General features: G+C 40.2%; 1 protein-coding gene across 1 annotated transcript in view; it reads left to right on the top strand.

The window, feature by feature from the left end:
• The window catches only part of ST6GALNAC5 (ST6 N-acetylgalactosaminide alpha-2,6-sialyltransferase 5), a 61479-nt gene that overhangs the window by 32325 nt on the left and 3528 nt on the right, over positions 1 to 25626 (top strand). Inside the window, exons 3-4 of the mRNA XM_088526090.1 lie at positions 16703 to 17112; positions 21434 to 21541. Of these exons, the coding sequence (XP_088382216.1) occupies positions 16703 to 17112; positions 21434 to 21541 (518 nt within the window). The remainder of the gene's footprint in view (positions 1 to 16702; positions 17113 to 21433; positions 21542 to 25626) is intronic.

The raw sequence follows: 25626 nt of genomic DNA, 5'->3' as shown, positions 1-25626 counted from the left end.
GTATTTGCAAGTCAAGAAGACGTTGAAGGGGATCTAATTATAGGCTTAATTGCTGTAGGTAATGACAGTTCAAGCTACTATATTTAACATAGCCTACATAGTATAACTGAGGTCATCCAGTGAACAAATCAACAAATCCAAAGCAGATTTTCAAGAAACTATTAGAAAGATATGGGTCTTACACCCCTGATGCCAAGAGGAGTTTAGCAAGAGAGCCAAGCCTTGCAGTGGAGCCAGGATTTCACCCTATGCGCAGCAAGAACTGTGGCTCTGATTCAGTATACAGCTTCAACAAAATTATGGAGATGTCTATGCGTAGCATTGTGCAGGACCAGGGCTCATCATATGCTCTGCTTGTAGAGCTGGGAAAGGTGAAGCAGGGCGCTGAGGTCCCCTTACCAAATCCATCACCGGCGTGCTTGCTGACTTGGCCACGTGTTGATGTTTATGATTCTTTGCTCCCGAGTCTCTCCTACCTATCTGTCTTCATAAAAAGCTTTAGCGTCCATGATGAATGGGGCCATATAAGTGCAATAACTTGATATTTTTAAGGAGGAGCCAAAATAAGGGCCAGTGAAGGAGCTGACTTGATTGGTGAATGTAGCTGCATTCACTTCCTTCTGAGATGTCCATATCTGTAATTCAGAAGAGCGGAAATAGTGTAGTATTAATTCATGGTCTATAAAACAAAATCATATTTTTAGTCTTGCGTTTCAATCGGTCTCATTTTTATGAACTTTGCAATTGTGTTTCACTTGGGAAATATTTGGCCGCATGACAAAGTGACTAGAGATTTATAATTCCTTATTAGTAACTCAAGGCTCTAAAGGGAATAACAGAGTACTTATTTACTTTTCTAGGTCAGACTCATGATGTAGGAGTTTAATGAACTTCTACTAAACAGGAATTGAAGCAGAATTAGAATCTCAGAGTGCATTTGTGCAAAAAGGTTATTTTTTGTATTTTCTATAGGTTAAACATTTTTTTCCATGTGCAGTGCTGTGTAGGCTGTGCTTTCTGAGTAACTAGGAAAGAATATGAGACTTTTACATAAGACTTGCTTTTCAGTCAGTGCAATGATGTGATCTGCTCTGGAATTGCATTTTATCAGGCAACCATATTTATGTATCAGTGTTCAGGGCAGTAAAATCCAGGTTCATATATGCTGAAAAAGGGGTTGTGTTTCACACTAGGAGCTAAAACACTGCTGCAGTTTTGATGCCTTTCAGATATTTGGATCAATAAGGTGATTGCTTCTCTGTTAAGAGCATGTTCAAATGTACATTCAAGAAAAACAGTGCAGCATCACCCTCAAAGTGTGACTGGAATCCAGTATTTCATATTCTCAGGAGATATACACTGGATTTATTTGAAATTACTAAATTAGTGATGGAGATAAAGATGCAAGGAATAAAAAAAATACATTGCATAACCATAGCCATGTTTGTCCCTGGATTTCTATTGCAGGAATAACATCTGTTCTTTATTAAAAAGAAGAGTTTGTGTTACAGAAATGCCTGTGAATCAAATGTGGAAAACACCACAATACATTTGAAGATCCCAAATATTTCAGTGGATATTGTTTAAGCCTTGGGGGTATATCTGTGTATGAACATAAGATGCCAAATTTCCATGTTTTATGTAATATTCAGTAAACACATACCTATTAACATATGTTTAAGATGATATGCAATTACCTGGGGAAAAAAAAACCCAGAAAGACAAACGGAAGAATAATAGGAAATGATGAAGGAGGGAATATGTCTTCAATATCCTATGTTTTTCAAGCTTATTCATGTCTGTGTAAAAGCTCCTTCCTTCACTCTGACCTAAATGCTGATCCTGAAATAAGTTTCTCTGCCTTTTTTGTTATTTTTTACCCTGCAACCAGAGAGCAAGGTCATTTTTACAAAGAGCACCAAGCCCTCAGCTAAACAGGCAGGTCCTCTGCTTTGCCCTGCAATGTAGCACCATGGCTAGGACGCTCATTGATGATGCTGAGGACAAATATTTAACGTTTGAGGTGACTTACATTTTTTTTCTCCCAGGATATCTAGTCTGTACCCTGCAAGCTACGTGGGGGCAGAGTACCGTGCACCTGGGGCTGGAGCTGTGGTGTGAGGAGGGCAGAGCGGGGCAAGGGGGAAGGTGACATTGGGAAGGACCTGGGTTTGTCCGCTGCTCGCCTGCCTTTTCTCGTGGATTTTCCATTGCCCATTTTATGTGCAATCTTGTAAGTCCTTGGAGCATGCAGTAGCTTCTTTAGCCTTCAGGCAAGCATGTTGTACAGTCTCTGTTTACCTTTTTTTCTGTTTATTCCTTTTCAGTTTTCTTTTTCTTTGACTGATTCCACACAATGCGGTGCAAAGGAGGCTTGAACTTTTCTTTTTCAGTTTTCAGTTTTCTTTTTCTTTGACTGATTCCACACAATGCGGTGCAAAGGAGGCTTGAACTTTGAATCCTTGTTCCACAAGAGCCTCACTGCCAGCTGGCACCAACTGCAGGACCCTAATTACTCTCTGAGATGAGAGTGCCTGGCTTGATGTTTAGATCCCAGGTACCAAGAGTTACATGGGAAAAAAAGAACAAAGCAGCATTTTTATTAGACAAATCTGACATAAAAGAGAGGGAGGAGGAATTTTATATTTGCTTTTCTGCTGCTGACCACAGAGCTTTGGCTCAAGAGCAATACAGACCCATTATTCTTGCTTTTAAAAAGCACTTTAAGAAGCAGGACTGTGAATGGTAAACCTGGATTCACATTTAACACTAAGTAAGCGAAGCCATACCACTATTGTTCTGTACCTGTCACACCTGCTAGTCGAAACAAATTTCCTGAAGATGCTGGGGTAAATGGTGATGCTCCCCAGGATTATTGCCTGCAAAAGAATCACATTTCTGTGGATTGTCCTGCATGAAGCAAAGGAGATGTGACAAAACTGTGTTTCATACACATAAATATAAATACCCTGGTCTTTTTTTGCTCTTAATCTAGTATTTCTGTCAATAAAATATATTTGCATACATTTGGTAAATGACATATTATCCCATGGTGGTTTATTCTTGATGCTTAAGACACTGAGCTTATTGACACATCTAAACATGGAATTTTACTGTAAATTGCCTGAAACCCTCAAGGGGCTCGAAGTCTCATAAATGGAGCTAAATAATTTCACTGTAGTGATGGGATTGCTGATGATAAATTGTGATATTAGACATGGATGAAAGCCATGGTGTCCTCTCACGGAGTATCTTTGCTCCAACAACTCTTAATCATTCTCCAGCACAGAAAATGTAAGATTTATGCTTGAAGACAGCAACCTCTTGTCCCAGTTGGAAAGCCCAGCAGCACAGGGGACACTGAGCCTGTGGCACTGACTTGCCCCGGGTTTTGGGTGAGCTTGGATGGGCTCCAGCCTTGCTGCCCCAGCAGAGGCAGGACGGGCTCCGGAGACGGCCCTTGGTGCTGCTGCATGGGGAGCACCGTGTTCAGGGACAGGAGCTTCGAGCCAGGCTCGTGCTGCAGCTCGGGGTGCCCCAGGAGCAGGGGTTCTGGCCTGCCGCGCTCTCCCTTTGCTCCATGGGGTTTTTGCTGCCAGGAGGCTGTGGGGATTTGCGATGCAAAGCAGCCTGCAAAGGCTTCCTTACCAAGGAGGTGACTCATCCACACGGGAGCTATTTTTAAGGCAGCCTGTAATGTCTCTGTCATTTGGCATGAAGGATTTCGCTAAGCATTTCAGTGAGACATTTACTGTCTCGCTCAAATTCCCCCTTTTTTTTTTTAATTTTAATTCCTTTCCTTCACGTTGTCACTACACGAGTGCCATGTGTGGGCACCAAGGATGGGACAGAAACTAAAACCAGGGGGGAGAGTGCCCAAAGGAAAGGCTGTTCTCCAAACACCCGTGGGGATCTCAACTTAAAACAGTTGTAGGAGAGCACAGGATGCAACACTGCTCCTGGGCACAACAGCTCTGCCCATCCAAGTTGAACCACTGGAAGTTGAGTTCAAACAAAATATCAACTTAAAAATCACGAGATTTAAGTATCCATATGATATTTGGAGTTTATATTTCCCTTTTATTTGGAGTCTCATTGAGTGCCCGAGCATTACACTTTCCCGTTTGTCTGCTGCTCTGAGAAATAAACAACTTGTTTCCTTTTAATCCCTCCACTCTGGGAGTTGGGGATTTAAGGAAAGCACATAATATTATGAAATATATAGTAAAATTGAACAATTGGCAATAAGCTAAGATTAATAAATAGATAATTAATCCAAGACTGCTACATGCAGTAACTCATTTTTCCTGTTAATGATGCCTTAGTCAAGAAAGACCCTACATGGTAGCCAAAAAGAAGGGAATTTAGTAAGATTTTAGCAAAGCTTTTAATTTGTATGTTCAAGTCATAACCAACCTGAACTGTATTCCTCAGAGGAAAAAAAAAAAACTCCAAATCATGAGCTTGTAAATTAATGCAAATTACCAAAATATCTTTATTAAAGTAACAGCTGTACATATCTTTAAGAAGGAGTGAATACCTGCAAAAAAACAGTTTTGTAAGCAGCCCATGAGCTGTAGTTCAGTCATTGGAAGTGTTTAGGAGCCATCTGCAAATAGCAAGTATAAAAGAAGAGAAAAAAAAAGCCTGAAACCTATACTATGCCCATCTGATTTCTATAACATCCTAAAAATTACATTCTGTAACATCCTAAATTTTTGATGTGCTCCCTTCGTCCTTCAAAATGACTTTCAGGGATGTTTCAAATGAGCTCCTAATTTACCAGATGTGCTTCATTTATGTTGTATCATTGCAATGTTAGAATATGTAACATAGAGATTTTATCCTAGGAAATAAAGACATCCCGGGGAGTTAGCAACCATGAAAGAAAGAAAAAAAAAATGGGAGAGGGGAATCTTGGTGCAAAGGAATGCTTTCTGAAGTGCATTAGACAATTGAAAACAGAGTTGTAAAGGAGAAATTAAATCTCCCTCTTAGAAGACAGCAGATTTTAACTGATTCTGGAGAAAGAAGAACCTCCTGTGATGCTGTGTCTCATTTTCACAGCCCAAAATATTAAATTCTTTCAGATATTGCAAGACTTTTTAGTAAATAGAAATTGCTGCTTGTCAAAATCCATGTAGTAAATTTTGGTTTGGAGCTTTTTGGCATCTTGTGCAATATGGAGACTTCTTTATCCTCTTCACCTGACCTGCTAATCAGTTGTAAGTTTTTTCATTTAGTAAGCTTTAGCTGGGTAAAAAACTGCCAATCTCTAATAAAATACAAAAAGACATAGTATTAAGATGAATGGTTAATATGTGGAAAATTATGCAAGATAGAAATAAAATGCCTGCAGTTTTATTAATTCTGTCAATGCATACAGAGTGCACAATTATTTTATATAAGAATTACATATACCTATGGTACACTGCATGGTATCTACCAAATCTTTACACTGTAAATAATTTACATTTATTGCCAAGCAGAATCAAAATTTTCCAATCTGTGAGGAAAATAGTCTTGTCAGCCCATCATGTTGTCGTTATTCGTGAATGCCTAGTAACCATTTCCACAAATGTAAAAGTCTAGACATCCAAGCTCTTCGCGGATGAGATAAGTTGATTGATTCCTGGAGCCAATTTGCTAAAGATGCAAGTTTCTTTCTAGGGCTTTCGGTAGCGTTTGCTCTAGGTCGGAAGAACAAAGAAAGTGCTGCTACTTGTTTGTGCTTTGGGCTAGTCTGGAAAGGGAGAATATTTTATTTATGTTTTATATGCCCCCTGCTATTCCTTTTGCCAGCAGGTACAAAGCAGATATTTTTGTGCGATAATACTCAGGGTGCTTAATTAATACTCACCAGAGCTAAGCCCTGTAAAAAAGCCGTGGACAAGGTTTTTTTTGTTCTTGAAAAGACGAGATACACCAGCTAACTAGTATGGACCCAAATGACCATGGATAACCACAGAAGGTATGTAGTTAGTTGTAAAGAAGACAGTGCATTAGCATTTTGTCCTCTATGGGCTTGTGTTGGTCATTCTGTGCTTTTACTCAGCAGTGATAAACACCATGTAAAAAAAAACCCCTCCTGGTTAATATATGGATAATGTAGTCTTTAGCTAGGACACAAAGCTGCTACTCCGAGTAGGAGAAAAGGTGATTTGAATACGGAAAATAAACACATAGAGTCAGATTCCTTCAGACTACATTCACATATAGTAAATATTTATGTAATTTTCATTTCTGTGGTAAGGATGCGGCCCAAAGCTTGCCCATGTACTTCACGAGGAAGTTCTACTGAAGCAGTTTGAGGTGCTGGGAGTCCAACCTGTGTGTGTCTCCTCATTTGCAGGTTGTGTGGTCCAGGGGTTTGCCACATCCAATTTGCCTTCATTTAGGATCCACAGGATGGTCATAGTGGTATTAAATGGTGGCTGCTATTAAAATGTCACCGTGTCTGTCAGTCATCACACAGTCCCCGAGTTTGCACCTTCTCCCCTGATCCCACGAATGGAGAACAGACAAGGTGATACTTAGAGTGAACTACAGGGAATGAGCACAGATCTAACCCTGCCTATCCGACAGCAAGAGGAAATATGTATGTTGTAGTACGCTCGCCTCGAGATTTCATGCTCCTGGATTTTCCTGCCTCTTACGTGCAGTTATGTTTTTATTCCATATTTTGGCAATATGAAGGCTTAGTTGTATACATGAAAGAAGGCAGAAAGTCACAGGTATTGTGGCACTTCACCATTTCATAACGACACTGGGCCCTTGTCTTGCGAGCACTCTGCAAACAGCCTGAGGTTCATATCTTAACTAATTATTCAGTGAAGGATTTGGCAGGTCAGTCAATGGGAACGATGTACGATTGACTAAAATTGATCACACTTTATTCCCCATCAATTGGCAGAGCAAATGAGAGCTCAAATGATAAGTTAGGGTAATTACTAGTCATTCTGGGGCTTGTACTTTCATTATTTTATTTTATTTTTTCCAAATGGGAAGCCCCTAGACTTTTTGATAAAAGCAGGTGTCCTCTGATGGTGGTGAATAAAGCAATATAGCATTTTTGTGGCCCCTGAGGGATGTGAGGCTATTTCTGGTTCCATAATTGATGCTGCTGCCTAGTCCTATAATCACCTAACCTTATTGGATTGTCCCCATGTGAAGATTTGATTTCAAATGTAGTAATCATTGTACATCATTTATTTTCACATAGATTACAGGTTGGCCTGTAAAGTGACAGGATTTCACACCAGAGCTTTTTGAATGTTATGCTCTCCACTTTTGTTCTTTTTGGTTAAGCTTGTGACCCTTCCTACTGTGGTGATTTACTAGCAATCGGGAGTTTTCCATGACAGATTAATTGTAGCCTCTCAAAGTGTGGTGAGGCAGAGGTGTGACCCAAAGAAGTGGTTCCCTAGGCCTTTCCCTTAATATAGGATCACAGAGTTATGTCCCATGAAGAGCTTTGGTATCTAAAGCAGAACTTGAGCCCACCTCGGGCTCCTAAATCCTACTGTAAAATTGCAGTTTCAGCAGCCTTTGCATAGCTGCTGCTTAGCCCTGGAGGCATGTAAACTGCCAAGGTGTCTCCCCCTTTAACTCTGACTATAGAAGTTGGCTTTTCCTTGTCCTGGGTGCTCTGGTTGACAAAGATGGTTGATCAACTCACACGGCCAACCTGAGCCCCTCACAAGGGATTTGGAGGGGATGGTGACAGCAACTCACAAGAGCTGCTGCTTCCTAAAGCTGTTGTCCAGAAGCTACTTTGTGATTCAAGGGTGAGGATTTTTGCATGCATGCTAATTTTTAGAGTTGCATTATTTTGCTCCTGTGAGGAAGTTGCTTCTTTAGCTTTTGGGATACTGATTGATTCTTTTGAAAATAGTTAATATTTGAAAATAATCTGGTTTAACAACTGTTAACAAGCTGTGCTTTGAAAACTTACTGTTTTCTATTTTGTAGTTTTTTTTCCTTGCTAGATATCTATTGTTTAATTCTGATTGGGGAAAAAGAAAAAAAAATCTAATTTCTTCTGTGAAACCATACACATGCTAAGCAAATACATATTGAACCAAAATAAACTGTCTTAATAACTTATTTTTCTAATTAAATGCAAATGAAGCATCCATTGCAGTCTTTCAAAACAAACAAAAACCCTAGTGTGTTTAGCATGTCGAAAAGATTTGTGCTCTGTTCAGGATGCTACACAGTAATTAAAAAGGAAACTAGCTAAGGCTTCAGAATGCATCCCGTTCTTGAAATGTCATTTAATTTCTATTTAATTATAGTAGCGCTATAGTGTGATTATTAATTTTTTGGGTAGATAGGCTGCATTATTGCTACTTTATGTGTTTCGGGGAACAAAACACATGACAGAAAGTGAATGACTGGGTCTGCACACAGCTGTAGGTGCTGGTGTGAGTGTAGAGCTGCCTGCAGGTTTCTGCCGTCCCTGTTGTGGTTTGAGATCGTGGCCCTGGAGAGGCCAGATGTTGGCCAGAGGCGCTGCTAAGACAAGTATGCACTGCCTGGAGTTAGAGCTGGAGCAATGGCCTTTGGGTCCAGCGCTGAGACGTGAAATTAGAACATGCCTTTTGCTCCCATGAAACTGCCTGGTAAGAGTTAATCCATGTAAAACTGAACTTCTGGGCTGCTGTGTGGTTCTTGGTTAGTGAATTTAACCTTTCCCGATGGCAGATCTAAGTTAGATATCCACGCTTTCAGTATTGACAAAACAGCTGCAGTTTATTTGTAATTTAAAACATTGAATGCTTAAAGGGTATTTTGAAAGATGTCTGCAACATAGCACTTCTTGGTGATGTTGCCACATTTTCCTTTTCGCTATTCCAGCACTATTATCCATCTTGGAGCACTTCAGCCTGAATTTTGGTATATGTTCAGTGCACTAGAGAAGGCAATGCCATCCACTGAGGTGCTTTTTTTGGGACTTGTTCCTACTTCTCTTATATCCCTCCCTAATTCCCTTAAAAAAATCAAGAAGAGCAAGAACAGTTTTTCTTTATTGGTAAAATACACTCTAAATGACACATACATCACATTCAAGGGGTACAATTTACAACTATTAGAGTAAAATAGGTATAGAAAGCATCTGCAAACCCTTTGGGAGTTCTGTAGTGACTTTACCTCTTTCTAGGGAGTATTTCTGAGTACCACTGCTCACTAAAAGATAATTCCTTTTCTTCCTGATTTCCGTGATACCTGTTCTTAAGCTCACGTTTTGTACTTTCTCTGTAGCACACCTTTCTACCCTTCTAATACCTTGGCCTAATCCGTTGGATAACTGGGGTTTTAAGCTGCATCATTCCCCAGTTTTTAGATAAGCTACGTGTTTAAGTAAGTGAGGAATATTACTGAAGAGTGTGAGCCAGCTTCCTGGAACTCACCCTTAAATCAGGTGATGGTGAAATACAAATACAAGTATTTATTTGCCACAAGGCACAATAGCTGGGACAGTTACAAATGTCTCTGAATTAAACATACACAGAAATGGAAGAAAATCCCACTTACTCTACCTCTAGTAAGATCAATCTCCTCTCTCCTTGTATCTGTCTGACTTGCACTCAATTCTTTCCTGACTCAGTTTTTCAAGGCTTTGCTCAGGTCGCGTTCCTCAGGAGGAGCCTCTCCAGCCGGCCTCCTTCCTTCCCTGCTTCTTCCAGAGACTCCAGTGAACTTCAGTCTTTTCCTCCCCAAGCTCATTTACCCCTGATTTATTCAGAAGATAATTTTGATGCACCTGCTGTAAATTGAAGACTATCTTGCCTCCGATTTGGTATGGCCATGGTGTGCCATGTAGCAGCAGCGTGTCCTTGGAAAGGATTCCCTGCATCCTTGCAGCTCCTGGCACATTGGTGCCCTTTAGAGATATGGCATTAGGCAGAGCACAGATGCATTTGGATGAACTAAAGGGTATCACAGCAAGACATACGTGCTTTAAGTAAGCTGAAAACAGAAGCATGGAGTTTAAGGATCAGCGATGCTCACCTTTAAAGCTGGGCTAGATAAAAGATTCTTTAGAGTGACCCTGTAAAGTTTGAAGTAGTGAACAAAAGCTTTCACAGGTGCAGAGGGCATATTTCCATGAAGCGTTTAAACTGGGGAGAATTGCCAAAACATACCTCAACACAGAAAAGAAGCAACTGACTGGAAAACTTTCTAAAGCAAAAATCTAAACTCTTGAGTGGCGTTTCTGTAAACCCTAGAAGTAATCCGTTTCTCTGGAATGCCAGCGGTAGCAGTTTGCACAGTTGAGACCCTGTGTTTGTGCCTTTATTGCGTTTTAGTGCAAGCACTTCAGCAGCAGAACAAAAGTAAAGCAGTTTGATGTAATATGGATGTCTATTTGCACTCCTTTTAAGATAAACATTAGGCAATAACCATTTCTTTAGAGCCTGTATATTGTTCGTATGATTCTCTCTCTTGTATAACAGCTCGTGTTCATCAACGTGATGCATTCCTCCCTGATTTTCCAGTTCTGTCTTTCATTGAGGATATTCTTTTCTTTCTCTGATTGCTTTTTCTTCTTAGGCCATTACTCTACTTGATAGCTTCAGGTTATCATTGTATCCCATCTCCCTCTCCAATAAGCCTATGATTGATACTAATCTTCCTCATGGGACACATTTACAGGATGCAGGATGGAAACTACTCTCTAAATCTTAGCTTTATATGTGCTGACAATTTGCAAGGTTGCACCTTATATTCACTTCAGGTGGTTTAGGAGAAAACATCAGTACCTTGTAATCATGCTCCTGAATAAGAAATGCGGCCCATGTTCTAAAAGTTATCCTGTTGCTCAGGCTTCTGTGCTGCTCCTGCTGGTATTTTACATGTATTTATGCTAGTATTTTACAGAGGAAGGACCTGGTGACTATAGGTAGTTGGTCTTCTGTAACCAAACTCATGTCTTTGCTTTCCAGTGAGAGGAGCCATATTTTAATTAATGTAATGAAAGCTTTGATGAGCAGGCGGTCCCCTGAAAATGAGTTAATGTCCTGGAAAACACTTCACACAAGCAGAAGACTCTTCATTGAATAATGTGCCTAACAGTACTTTTTCTAAGAAAATTAGCCCAGTGAAAGATTTATGGAGTGCATTTTTTTTAAAAAAATTCTTTTGGTAATATAGCCTTGTGTTTTGGGTTTGAATTAGATTTGCCTAAGGACCGTTTGAAAATAGAATTATTTTATTTTTACTCCATGTTTAGTAGAAACTCATCAGTATAGTATCATGGAAGGAAAAATATGCCATTCTGCTAAGAAATAAAAACAAGGGCATCAGTGATCTGATGAAAGCATTTGCTGGAGTTTGGCAATTTCATTGTTCCTACATATTAAATATCTGAAGGCAGAGTCCAGTTATTTAATTAACTCGGGAAAATCAATGGCAATGAAGACACTAATGTTTCGAGTGTTTCCACAACATTTGCATATTTAAGCTTCACAGCCCAAGAAACAAAGAGAAATAATAAGAAATGCATTTGTTTTATCTTTTATCTTTTTAAGCAGACATGTGTTTATCTTCATGAACAGACTTGCCAGACCTTTTTTGAATTGCAAAGTTTTACTGCAAATGCTTGTTATTTGGATTTGCATAAGGATTAACAGTGTTGGGGAAGTGGTATCTCCTAACCTGCTCTGTTTGCTTGTGCAATATCAGTCATTGGGTTACAGTGTTTTAGGGCAACAGGGGCTTTTAGTTCAGTGGATAATGCAGTTTGTTTTCATGGCAGATTTGCTAAAGCTCCAGAAGTCTACTTCAACAAAAATTACAGATTTACTTGCTCTGGGGATATTTGTCTTTTTAAGACCTCCCAGTACCTGCTAGCATAAAGGTTAAAGTTTGGGGCCTTGAGGGCACAGGCTGGGCCGGCACCTGTAATGTGGATTTTAAGCTGAATTTGCTATCCCAAGGTATGTCTGAAAGCTGCATGGTCAAAGCAAAATTGTGCCTTTACATCAGGAATTGGCAGCACAGCACCAAAGCTCTCAGAGACCTGAGACCCGAAGACTGAAGCTGGTCCTTCTTCTAAACTCTCCAGATGTTTTAAGTGTTCCAGTAAATGCTTCTAATGTTCCAGCTTCTTATACACGATCTTGTTACCTAAATTATCCCAAAGTACATCTGGGTCATTCTTACCATTCAGAGGTTAGTTTGAGAGCCTCATTCAGCAGCATGTCAGGTAGATGGAACGTGAAAATACTGAAACAAATTCTCTGTGATGTGGTTCTGTGAGGACCAGGTCATGATGACCGACAGTTTTTCTTCCATCCTAGGTCAGGCAAGAGACAACTGTGCCGATACGGGGTATTAACATGCAGCGAGAAAGGAAGGCAGAGCTGTCAAGTGTCCCCGCTTTACAGCGTGCTATTAGTAGCTGCCATATTTCAGAGTTACTTGAGCAGCCTTATTGATGTTTTGCACTTCGCAGTCTCAAATGTTCAGTTAAAGGTCATTCATCCCTAAGAAATTTGGATATTTTTTAACCTTTCTCAGTCTGTCTTCCTTTCTCTCAGTGCACCTTGGAATCATCTCTAGTACTTCTAGCTGATTCTGTTAGGAATGTGCCTGATCACAAAGGGATGGGGAAGGGAGGGCAAGTTATTCTTGACTTCAGAAGATCTTATCTGGTAGCAGGCAATGTGGCCAGGTCACTGCTACCAAGATAAAGTATGTTTGTTGTTTTTTGTTTTAATTTCTGCAGAATAATTTTTTACACTACTGATGAATCGAATGATCTGAACACAGGGCTCTCAAAAACAGGTCATTAAGTACTTGGAAGAAAAAAAACGTGTTTTCTAGTGTCCTTAATTTTACTGGAGGGAATTGTCTTGTTTTCTACCTCTTGACTTTAAAATCGAAGGTCTTCTACAGTAAAGAAAAAAAAAAGAAAAAGAAAATTGATCATTTGATTTCACCAGAAAGAAAATAATTATCTCTAAGAGTAACATTTTGAATGAGGAATAATATTTTTCCATTGATTTCTTTCAAAGAATAAAGTGTCTGAAAACTAAATTTTTCTATTATTGCCCAACATAGATTTTGCAGTCAATACAGAGCAGAGAGTGCCTCAAATTGGAAAGCACAGAGAAAATGGTGGCATTTGTTCTGCATTGCAGTTTGTTTTAAACAAACCATCAGCAATCCTTCATGGGGCTACGAGAGCTAGAACTAGTTGTCTTGGCCTGTGGCACTTTGAGAAGTGCCGGGCTGCGCTCACTTGCTGTGGCCACCACAGAGCAGTTATGGGGTTTGTTAGACCCTCACCAGGGCCACCTGCTCTCTCCATTCCCTCAGACATCCTGCCCATCCAAGAAAAGCAGAGGTCCGTTTTGCTGTCTCCCACGGTTCAGGCACACAGAGTTCGCTTTTGCTGTGGTAAACTCTCCCTTCTCCTCCTCCCCACCTGAACTTTAGGTGACAGGAGACAGAGAGGTGCAGTTCAGACAGTTTGTTTGGCTGCTTCGTGGGTCATTCACTAAGAAGATGCCCCAGATGTTGATGTGATTGTTTGTGCTGTGCACTCAGTGTTGTGCTGGGTGCTGGGTAGATCAGACATGCAGGGAAATGTGACTGGGTATTCCACATGTGGGGAAGATGGTTGGTGACAAGGGTACCATTCAGTGTCAGCACCTCTTGTGTTGTATGATACATTTCAAGGCAATGAACAGAGAGGTCATGACTCCCACCTACCTCTTGCCATAGCTCTTTTCTGAGCACTTTGAAGCCAGGCTAATGGCCTATGGTCTGCATTCCCTATCTAAAAATATAACCTGGATGTCTTGGCTTTGCTTTCATTGGGTTTGCATTTTTTCCATAAACTGCTGTAATAATTACCTTAACAGAGAGCTTTCTGCAGAGTTAATGTTCGTCTGGTTTAATGGCCCCTGGTTATTCTCAGGCCATCAACTTTTCCCAGCTGGTCATCAATCCCAAAGAAATGTCTTGTGCCTCCATTATTATTGCTTAAGTAGGTGACATTTGTGGTACAGCCGTTGCCTCCCAATGAGATAATATTACAGCCAAAAGCTTTTTTCTCCTCGCTTTCAATATTGCCAAGGCATTATAAACAGCTGGGATGAGAACGTGGATGTGAATTTTGTAGATTTGGACTAAATGAATCTGAGTGAGGCCAGGGAAATGACTCGCCCTGAGCAGATCACTCATGCATCATTCAAGAATTAGTTGGGCAAGACCTGAATGCTTCTGTGTGACAGCTTTTTAGCCAAAAGGAACAGCTTTGAAACAAGATCTGGGACAGATGCACTGGGTGGTGAGGGTGAGGGAAGGTGTTAGTATTTTTCCTCTTGCAAATGCTGAAATTTCTTATCCCCCACCAAAACGTTTCCACAGCTCCACTGATTGTTGCTCTGGTTTCCTAACAACTGACGGCTCCTCTTTAAAAGAAACAAGTCAAGTTGTAGCTCAGTAGGCTAGAAACCAGCAGAGATTGTTAGGTGAAAATGTCTTGCTATGTGGATATTCAAACCCATGTGAGTTAACAGCGGTGCTGAGCACGTTTCCTTTAACCTCATTAGCACTTCATCTTGCTTTTCCAAGCATGATGGTGGAGCAGCTAGTTCACCTTAAAGCCTTTTGCTAGGTAATTCATCAAAGTGGCAGATGAAAGCCTGAAGGAAAATACATGTAAATACTGTGTTAGAAACCTTGGCTCACAAAGGCATGAACATTTCTACCCATATCATTAGCTCTGGATTACAATACATATAAATGAAAGAAAATAGACCTTGTGGTTTGGAGAAGATGGGGATATAAAGCTTACTGGTTATATCATTATGCAAATTGCCTGTATTTTTAGTTATTTCATCTTTAATGAAAAAGCACATAATCATTCATTAGCTATTCTCATGGAAAATAAGCTCAGACTGCACCCATGAAACAACATCCTATGTAATCTCTCGGAAATTTCGGAATTAGAAACAGCAGTTATTTAAATCAAATAACCCCTTCAAATAGGAGACCAAAGCTTTCTCAAAAAGGAGATTGAGAGGATTGTATTAAAACTGAGGCTATGTCCTGTTTTCAGTTCCAGTGTTTTAAGTAAGTTGTACATCACAGCACACTGCTTTAATCACTTGTTTCCTATATACAAGTTGTTGAATACCAAGTATAATAATATGTCTCTATAGTCTTTTTTTCTAATAAACTTACAGGTTTACGTTTGGCAGCGTGCTTGCTCCAGTTGTAGTGGCATGAACAACCAGTTGACAGGAGAAGCAACAGAGTTTGATCTCAGGAGGCCTCAGGGCCTGTGTTGTCATGGGTGCTTTAGATTGCTGGAGTCCTCTAAAACCAACAAACACTCTTGAGTCCTTAGCATGGGATGGGATCAAGCGAATGCAGCAGTGCTGACGCTGACTGCTCTCAGCATACTTATCTCATGGGGAGCCTCTAGAATTAAATAGCACACTAGAAAGGCCTCCAAGGAAAAGTAACTTTATGGTTAATGATGAAAATAACAGAAAAAATCTGATAGAGCCCCACAGAGATCAGTAGATCTTGATGTTCTTTGGAGAAACGTTAAGACTGATGAGAAAAACCACAGCTCAGTTTGGTGGCTTTTCATCTCTTTCTGGAGAGCCATTATAAGGGAAACACCAGAGGGTCCAGTGACCAGAGACTGGCAGCCAGGCCAGGAGTTCTGCCTGCGCGGGGGGCATCATCTCTGTGGTCTGCAGTCACATGTTACTGTTCTTAAGCCTTGCAAGGTTTTCTATCAAAGAGCCCCACTGACGAGGTGCACCCTCAAATTACCTTTGCTTCCCAGTTCACCCTTGTTCTTGTTGGAATTAGCACATTTGGGATGCTGTTTGATAGCACATTTTCCTGTTTTAGTTCTCATGCTAAGCTGTAAGTACACTTCCAAACTCCTCTTATTGATATGTATTGGTGGCATATTTCAGTAATATGATTTTTATATACTTCCATTTTTATGAAAGCTTATTTCACTCTCCTCATTCCCTTAGGCCAGGGACTCACTGAGCAGACACCTCTTGTCCCCTTTTATTTTGTAACTTTTAACCATAGCCTGACAAGTCAGAAAAAGTTGACAGTAAAAACTCCCTATCAGGTAAAATATATGTATCTTACACACAGTAATGACCAGCTCTGAGCCACAATGAAGGAATGAGAGCATCACAGCAGGTTTGCTACTCACATGAAAAAGCATGAAAGGATTGGAGTAAATTTTCTAATTTAGCAAAATGTCCTAACCTTGGGGATGAAAAGCTATTCACACTTGTGCTTGCTAGCGCTGGGCTTATGAATGATTGTTTCCTGAAAAAAATGGTAGAGGAGCAATCACAAATATTTTTTCTTTGGCTCATCTATGGCAAGTGGAAGAAGTACAGTCCTAGGAAGCAAGGAACAGGAATTATGGTGTATGAGGGTTAAGCAGAAGAGGAAAGGAGGATTCAAACAGTGGACTTGACTCGAGAAAAGAACTTTGTTTAAGGGCCAGACACTTACACCTCCATTTCCCCATCTACAAAATGAGTGGATCCTATTTATTTGGGAAGACTGGTGGGAGAGGTTTAAGTGAAGTCCTCTAGAGTAGGCCGTGTACATGTAAGATATTAGCTATAGTTATCACATAGTGAATGGAAAGGGAAAGACATTTACAGCTGATTTTGAAGTATGTATGTCTTTGCAGCCTTTAAAGATGCATTGCAAGAGTTGTGCATTGGTCACCAGCTCTGGACACCTTCTGGGAAGTAAACAAGGTGACAAAATCGACCAGACAGAGTGCGTAATACGAATGAATGATGCACCTACCCGAGGTTATGGAAAAGATGTGGGCAACAAAACAAGCCTTCGAGTCATTGCACACTCCAGCATCCAGAGGATTTTAAGAAATCGCAACGAACTCTTAAATATGAGCCATGGAGCTGTGTTTATCTTCTGGGGTCCTAGCAGCTACATGAGGAGAGATGGAAAAGGCTTGGTGTATAATAACCTGCAACTGATGAATCAGATACTGCCTCAATTAAAAGCATATATGATTTCTCGCCACAAGATGCTTCAATTTGATGACTTGTTCAAACGGGAAACTGGGAAAGACAGGTAAGAAAAGTTCTGTGTATGCATTTGGGGGAAGTCCTACTGTGTGGTAAAATAAGGTAGTTTATATGCATCGGTTTCAGAGCGGTTCAGAGGGAACATCATCCCCATTAAGGATTCTGCTTCATGAGTTGTAATATGATATGACATGCCAAGTAACATCACTTGCACCCTAAGTAAAAATTATGCATCTAAATAATGTACACTGAGTATTGCCTCATCAACTTGTAATAACAGAATCAGGATGTACTGTTTATATATCCAAAGAGGTAGGAAATGTTGAAAACTCACTTTGGGGTAATATACCTGAAAGTTTTCTACTGATGCTGAAAAATCAAAATGGATAGGTCATGTTTTCTTATAGAGAAAATGTCATTATTCTGTGAAGTGTAATAGTTGTTTATTGAATTTAAGCATTCTTGGAACATTGCAGCTGTAAAGCTTCTTGTAAAACAAATAAACATTACTCATACATTAGGTGCTTCTGAACAGTTCATCTTACATCTCCAACTGGGAAAAGGAAAGTTATTGTGATAGTTACATCTTTATGAGACTGTTTATGACTTGCAGGCTGATCTTCAAATCAAATTTTTAATAAGTGACCCACTGCAGGACTTGAGCATTTTCACATCTAATGTTTGAAAATTGGCATTTAAGCCAAAGACTTCCTAGAGGGAAATACATTTATTTTTAATGAACTCATTTTTTTTACATACTAAATATTCAGCTGTAAAAAACAGATCAGGGTCCCCACTTAGGTTCAGATGAAGAGGTATGTTTATTGTGCAGTAACTCACAGTGAAATTTTGTGTCTTCACAAATACTACACATGCACATCAGAGTCTAGCAGCTGGGCTGGATCCTCTGTGGATGGGGAGTGCTCAAGAGCACAGACTTTGTCTTCTGGGCAGCATGGAAAAGGCAGAGCCAGTGACATAGTGAGCTGTTGCATTCTATGCCCAATGGGAACAGTATCTTTGCTTTGCATTTGTGTCTTTGTACTGTACACTGGAGTGCACAGTGACTATTCAAGTCTTACCATTAAAGGCCCTTTCCTCTTCATCTGGAAATTTATGCCTGTAAAGCTCTTCCTTTGCTGGAACTAGGAGGAAGGCTAACCCTGCCAGTTCAGCTGTCCTGCTGCCTTTTCCCGGTTTGTTCATCTGGAGTGGAGCAAGAGAGGCTATTAAAACCTGTGAAAGCAGGGTAAGGAATTATCTATATGCCCGGTATTGAGAGGCAAGTATGCAGAGCAGACCTACAGCTGGGTCTTCCTTTTCCAAGGACAGCGTTTCTCTGCACAGATCCCAGTCTCCAGGAGTTTGAGACTTTAATGGAGTTGTCACAGCCTATCTCGGGCTCAGTCATGGGTACCCTAAACTCCCAGTGTGAGTCAAGGGTGCTTAGATGCTAGCAAAATTCGGGCTCACAAACAGGTCCTGTTGCATTTAGGAAATTGCAGGCTCTGCTGTACAGCACCTGCTCCTTTAGAGGGCACATACCGCATACCTGAAGGATTAAGAAGATGATTAAAACAAGAGATGAAAATAAATGATTAGGCAGCATGGAGAAAGAGCGAGAAGATGAAAAAGACTTTGTAAGGAAACACAACTTACTTATAGCTGTGGGAGCAGGAGCAGAACACTGTACGTCACGTCCCAGAGTGCTCACCCTTCCCTGGGAGGTTTCAGCCAAGCTCTCACCCTCAGTGCCTACAAAAAACAAAGGAGCAACAAGGAAGTCTGATTGCAAGGTTGCCATAATCAAACCATTCATTTCTGTTTTGAAAATCATGAAAAAATGTAATTGGGTTTTAAGAAAAAACAGCAGATTTTAAGATGAAGGGAAACATTCAGAAAACATCACCACTTAAACAGTATAGTGACTGACAAAGGCTGCCAAGCAATATACTTGGTATTATAAAGTAACTGTACTTGAAAATAACTTTATAATTGAATAAGGGTACATTAAGAAAGTATGATTCAAAACCAATATTACAGTAATTAGATAAAGGAAGCATAAATGAAATAACTGCAGGAAGAGTATTTCCATAGAGATTATAAATGAGATTTTGGTGGAGCAGAAAGGCCTTTAATTGTAATTTAGTGTGCACTACAGAATTATCAGCACAGTGTGCTAGTTCACCATATAAAAGAATATCTGATAATTCCCCCTAATAAGCACATGACAGTTCTTCATATTCTTTCATTACAGCTGATTAGGTATAAAAACAGTATCCTTTTGTTGGAAGCTTGTTTTCAGGAAAAGGCAAGACACTGTAACCATGGTCCTGCACTGCTGTCCTAGAAAGGTGGTAATTGAAGAGGCTCTAGACTGGTACTTGCATAAGTTTCTAAGTCTTTATTAAACTGCTTTTTAAGATAGTTTAGTTCAAATCAGTTATTTTCCTGTTTATTGAAAACAGCAAAGGACAAAATAACTGTGCAATTGATACAACAGCTAATCCAGGCTACAGCCTAACTAGTTTTTCTGACCTGGACAAGGGCTAGCCACTTAGATCATGGTCAGAATATAATTGCTCCCTCTGTTTTGGAAAATAAAGTCTTAGTTGCCTGAAACAGTGGCCTTGTACAGGCTCCCAGATATGCTGGCCTGACTAAGTATCTAAATTGCCTAGTGATTCATAAGCTTATAAATTCTCAAGTGGCAGGAAAGCAAATTTTTAAGCTTTCCCTTCCTTTCCTGTTCATAGTAATTTTGAGCCAGAAATCATATACTGTTTTGTACTGCTGTAGTGCCTGAAGGCCTGTGCTGAGCTTATGAGCCTGCTACCACACTGTGACGAATTGGTCCAAAAAAACAGCTTAGTTACAAATTCAGAAAAGAGGCAAAGCCCCATGATTTGGGCTAATTAGATGCTTAAATCACAGCATGTTAGTCTCAAAATGCTAGTTTAGCCTGGAAGTCTGTACAGTGGGAGCAGCAGGAATCTACCTGGACAGACTCGGGCTCCTCAGCATCCCTTAGGCCTCTTGGATTAAACAATTCACTTGTGTTGACAAGAGCTATTTCTCTGAGCAAAAGGGAGACCTTGGTATCAGCCACTTCTCAGGCTGAGTGTGTTTAAAACACCTTCCTCCTGCTGCGCAGGAGGGCACCATTTCCAAACCAAGTTTTTTAGCGCTACTTCAGGAATCTGCATGGCATGATTGTACTCGCTCCCCTACACTACTCATGGGGATGGTGCTTGCAGTGGGTGTCTGGGTTCAGGCCCCTTCTGGGATTGTTTTGTAGTCAGCTATGACAAGATAAATTACAAAAGCAGGACTGGGCACTGGGGCCAGCACCCTGGATTCCCCCAGTGAAGGCTCCAGTGCAGAAGGCAGACAAGGCGGGTAGGAACTTAACACAGGACTGAGGATCTCAGTGCATCTGCCAGGCAATGAGTGACCATGATAATTCTGAAGTCTTATACACTAAACAGCAATGACAAGCACAAGAAGTGCACTGTTCCCAATTTGCAGGTAAGGACCCGTGAGATAGCAAAAGCCTAGATTGTAGATCTCATAATTGTGAGCAGTTACTTACCTAAAAACACCTCCCGACTTTTGTTTAAACAGGGCTGAGATCAGTTGTGCTTCTTTTACCAATGAGTCCTAGCCTGATGAAGAGGCCAGGAAAGAAAATGCCTTAGAAGACTCCTAGTGTTGACCCACACACTTCCACCTCCCAGTCAGGGCTCCTGGGGCAGGAGTGGGAGGAAGGTTTTCCAGGTTGGCTTTGAGACGGGCGCAGCTGCAGCTACCACAGGATTTTCCTGCCAGCCATCACGGTGGTGTGGGCACACGGAGGGCTGATTTGCCTGGGAACATCCAGAAACCAAACTCTGGGATCAGAGGATGTGACTACATTTGAGGGCAGGTCCAGTTCCAGAAGACGACTTCCTCTATATGTTGTGGAGGTAGCATTGAAACAGCCCTCTTCATCCCCTGCACTGGGTCAGTTAGCGTGCAAGTTCCATTAAGTGATTCTGGATGTGTGATATTTTCCCAGTACATTACTAGCAGAAGAATATAAATATAGGACATGAAGTTTCAGTCACTTAAGGTAAACTTATCAAAAGGTCAGCTAAATATTAACATTGCTGCACCCAAAATTAATTGCAGCAAAGGTGGTTTCTGCATAGATTAGCCCACTGACAGAAGACATGAGTAAAGTCATTAAAAGATGAATGAGTCAAAGTAGTCATGGTTGCCCAATTTTTGTAACCTTTCATAAGAATGAAAAAACTGCCTAGAAATTGCTTCGGATATCTCAAGAATTATTTGTCAGCCTAGAAACTTAATTATGTTTCTGCTTTCAGGAAGATATCCAACACTTGGCTTAGCACGGGCTGGTTCACAATGACTATCGCATTAGAGCTCTGTGACAGGATAAATGTTTATGGCATGGTGCCACCGGATTTCTGCAGGTAGGATTCATTTCAGAACCATTATTAGCCAACAAGGTTGGATGTTACAGATAAATATCTGAATCTTTAATTTTTTTCTGTGATATATGTCTTCAGTCCCCTTAAGCCAATTAATTAACATGCCCCAAATCTGATTCTGAAAAACACCATTTAATTATGTTATATAAAAGTTTTTGTTTGTAGTGTGCAAGAATTAATCCATCCTGGTGTCTTTTAGCTTCTGAATATTTATCACCTAGAAATAATGCAATAATTGGCATGAAATTAATGTGAAAAAGGAGTACTGAAAAATATTACTTTTAATTTTTTTAAAGACTCTCCCTGCCTCTTAATGGAGTAGTGGAGTTCTCATAGTGACTAGTTTCTAACTTAAATATTTTTATGTAAACAAAGTGAAGATTGTCGTATCTGTGTCACATAAATCCCAGTCTTTCAATAAAGTGGCTTCCTGCATAATCCCCACTAAAGTAGTATAGGTAGATAGAGTAGTAGAATAGGCAGACCTGTAATCACCCATTTTGGTTATGCAAAATGCAAGTCAAAAGCAATGCAAACAGCACACACGTTCTGTCAGCGGAGGCTACGTGAGCAGTTCATGCTATAACATTTTTTACAGATTTTACAGCTACATTATGCTTCAGGCCAGATTCAGGACTTGAGACTGGGGTGCTGGGTAACAATTCACTATGGAACAGTGATAGGAAACTAGTTTTCCAGACTCCTGATACTGGACCAAAATCATGAAATCATTAACTACATGATGCCAAGCACCTATCTGGTCTAAAATTCATGTAAATTTTTTTGCATCGGCAGTCCTGTGTTGTCAAGTATCATCTGACCTACCATCACAGGAAGGCCAAGCTGTCTGGCCTTCCAGAGAGATGTTGCTATGTGCCCATACCTTGATCCCACTTGTGCCTGATCTCACTTAGGTGATCCAGCTATGCCCAGAGCTGGTATTGACAGTCATGGAGCAATGGTCTTGGCTGTAATGTTTTATTGCCTGCTCTTAACCCCCTCTTTCTAGGAGATACTTACTTTCCTGAAATCTCTTTTGCAAATTTACTAACTCACCAAAGTATAGTTCATTAGTGAGATGCCTTTCAGGGGTAAGGGATGGCAGGCTGCAGTATCAGGTTAGTTCATCTATCATAATAGGACTGTTTTATTTTCTTCTTTTCTTTCTTCTACCAGTGAGCATGAGTCAAACACCTGCATTTGTCCTAGGCAAAAAGAAGTAGAAATCTCTGAAGAAATTACAATATTAAATGTCAACCCGAAATTCCACTTTGTGCACATTAAAGGCAAACACTGATGACAAATGTGGTAATGTACTGCCAGCTTTCAACAGGAATCCTCCTAGGAAAATAACAAAACTAGATCAGAGAGTCCAAACAACATAAATACCTTCTGCAGCACAGCACTTCTGTTGCCCTGTTGTTCCAGTTGGCCAAGACACTCGTCTCCAGTTCCCCTGCTGGAATTGCTGTCCCCTCGGCATCACTACAGTGACTGCCCTGTCTTACTTCAGAAGAGATTGTATTCCAGTGGCACATGAAAGTAATTCTTACACCACTGAACTAAACATTACATGTCAGTATAAAACATTGCACAGTCCTTACTTTCCAAACAAGGGCTCCTAATTGTTAAAGTCAGATTGACGCAAGTAAGTGTACTTATTAAAAAAAAAAAAAGTTTAAGAAGCTAAAATTGTCACTGTGATTATATGAGAGGTTTTAGTAGAATTAATACACTGTAATTAAACAGATAAAATATTAAATTCTTACAAAAAAATCAATCCTACTATGCTAGTAGGATTGCTATAGAATTAGCTATCCTATATAGCTAATGTTTATATCTAGTATAACATAACCATAACAACATAATCATAACAAAAAGTTCACTTACCTGGTCAAAAAAAAGGGGAAAAGATGTTTCTTAAAATCAAAGGTCTTTAGGTTAGTTTTATTCCTCAGGCAACAAAGAGGAAAGCTGTAGTGGCCAAGCCTGGAGAAAGTCAAAAATGAAGATCTGTAAAAGGAATATGTTGCCATAAATGGAAATTAACCCTCTCAGTTTGTTCATTACCCACTTTCTTAGAAGTCCAATAGGAGTGCTTACTTTCACAGAAGGTAGAAAAAAAAAAAAAACACAGCATAAGAAATACTTTGTAAATGGCTCTACTTTAAGACAGATCTCCATGCAAATTCACCATTAAAAAAAAAAAGACTAACCCCTCTCTAACTGTGTTAGAGATGATATAGATACAAGTGTATTTTATTTGCTGTGTAATTAAAGCAACTAAGATTTTTAAAAAATATCTTATATTCTTGTTTCTATTCAGGTTGAATGTCACTAAATTTACAACTTTAGCAGCTACCCATTATTTTTTAATTATAAATTTGTGGAGTAAGTAATGAGTGTGGGGGGAAAACACTGCTATGGAACTAAATTAGTATCACATTGGTAACATGAAGGACATCTCAAAGGTATCATGAATATCATACTGTTGATTCTGCTACAAATTATTAGCTTAAGATCATTAAACAAATTGCTTCCTACTCAGGCAGGAAAAACAGCCTGGCTAAAGGGGAGTGAACATTACAGATTAAAAAGATTTGTTGCTATTAATTGCAACAATGTGGTTTAGATTCATTTCTATTTACTTTCACTGGGTATTGATTTTATAGTTGAACTGGAATTGGTGACCTGATTATTGTGAATTTCTGAGTATGCTGCAGCAAAGCGCTCTGCAATATTGAATCTCTTTACTTGGCTACAGACTTAACGCTGGACTGTATTAAGGGTTAATGTCTATGATACAACTCTCGTGCTGTTAAATACATCTGATTTGCACAGTCTAGAAATAAGATGAAAGCCTATAGCAGCATGCACATTGCAAAGAGCTCTGGAGAGAGTGCGTGCACCTCACTCTTCGGTCAGAAGAAACTCAAGGAAGTAAAATCATCTTGCTGTATTATTTTCAGGGTGCAGGGACCCATGCCTGACCCCTGCTCCTTCAGCCGGTGCCCCAGATGGGCAACGTTTCCCTCTCGAGGCTGCATTAGCACCATTCACAAGCCACCTGACCTGAGCCCTCAAGGATTTTTCTTTTTTCACCCCCAACATCCTTCACAGACAACACTACAATTCCCAAAATAACTTATAGTGCTGCCACTTGTCTGTGTGGCTGCTCAGCAGCCCCCTGGAAAGGACACAGGCCTGCCTTAATGCAGTCTGTGATGACACCAGCCCCTGTCTATCTGAACACCTCCTTAGGTATTCCCACCCACGCGAGGAAGACTCGAGGTGGTAGTGACAAGAACCCTCGTCCTCCCCTTGTCTTCATGGGCCTTCTGGAGCTCACAGAAGTCTAAAGCTTATTCAGAGCCTTATTTTAATAGATATGAATAAGGAGCCGGATCATTTTCCTATGGAGAGTCATTTGTCTGTTAGGCCATTTCCCATCTGTGATAATTTGCCTGAAAATTGGCTTTTGAAATCCTTTAATTTATTCCTCTGGGCACAGCTTTTAAATCTAGTGTTTTCTTACCTCTCTTTCCTTGCTTTCAATTCCTTTAAATCAAATGCAAAAAAAAGCACTTGCTGCTAGTCACATCTGCTGGGCTTTATGGGAGGTGTTTGCAAGATTTTTAAACTCCAGCCATACAACAGATAGTCCTGGCCTTTAATCTTTACCCCACATCTCACCTCATTAACTAGCAGCTACTGCATTATCTGGCTTTGTGGAGCCAGAGTATAGAGTTCAGCAAAACTGGGCTTGAAAGAAGGTTGAGGAAATGGGATACCAGGAATAGCAGGCAAAAAAATATCCAGCCATCTTTATAGTCCTGCTGTAGTGCCCTGCCCATCACTCACCATGAAAATGACATTTTAGTCACCCTTCAAAATGCAAATTCTTTTACAAAGCAAGTGAATGCAGAAAGTTTTATGGGCTGATTTATGATTGCTTTTAGTTTGTAAAGGAAGAGGTTGACCAGAACGCGCTATGGGATGGCCTTATTTTTCTGCTTTGTTTCTTTTGCGGCAAACACTGCTTCCTGCACTTCCAGCTTTCAGCGTGG

This window comes from Tinamus guttatus, unplaced genomic scaffold (genome assembly GCF_059628265.1).
Source record: "Tinamus guttatus ecotype Peru unplaced genomic scaffold, ASM5962826v1 Tinamus_guttatus_pri_ptg000242l, whole genome shotgun sequence".
Taxonomy (NCBI): Eukaryota; Metazoa; Chordata; class Aves; order Tinamiformes; family Tinamidae; genus Tinamus; species Tinamus guttatus.
This window is presented reverse-complemented; position numbering and strand designations above follow the sequence as displayed.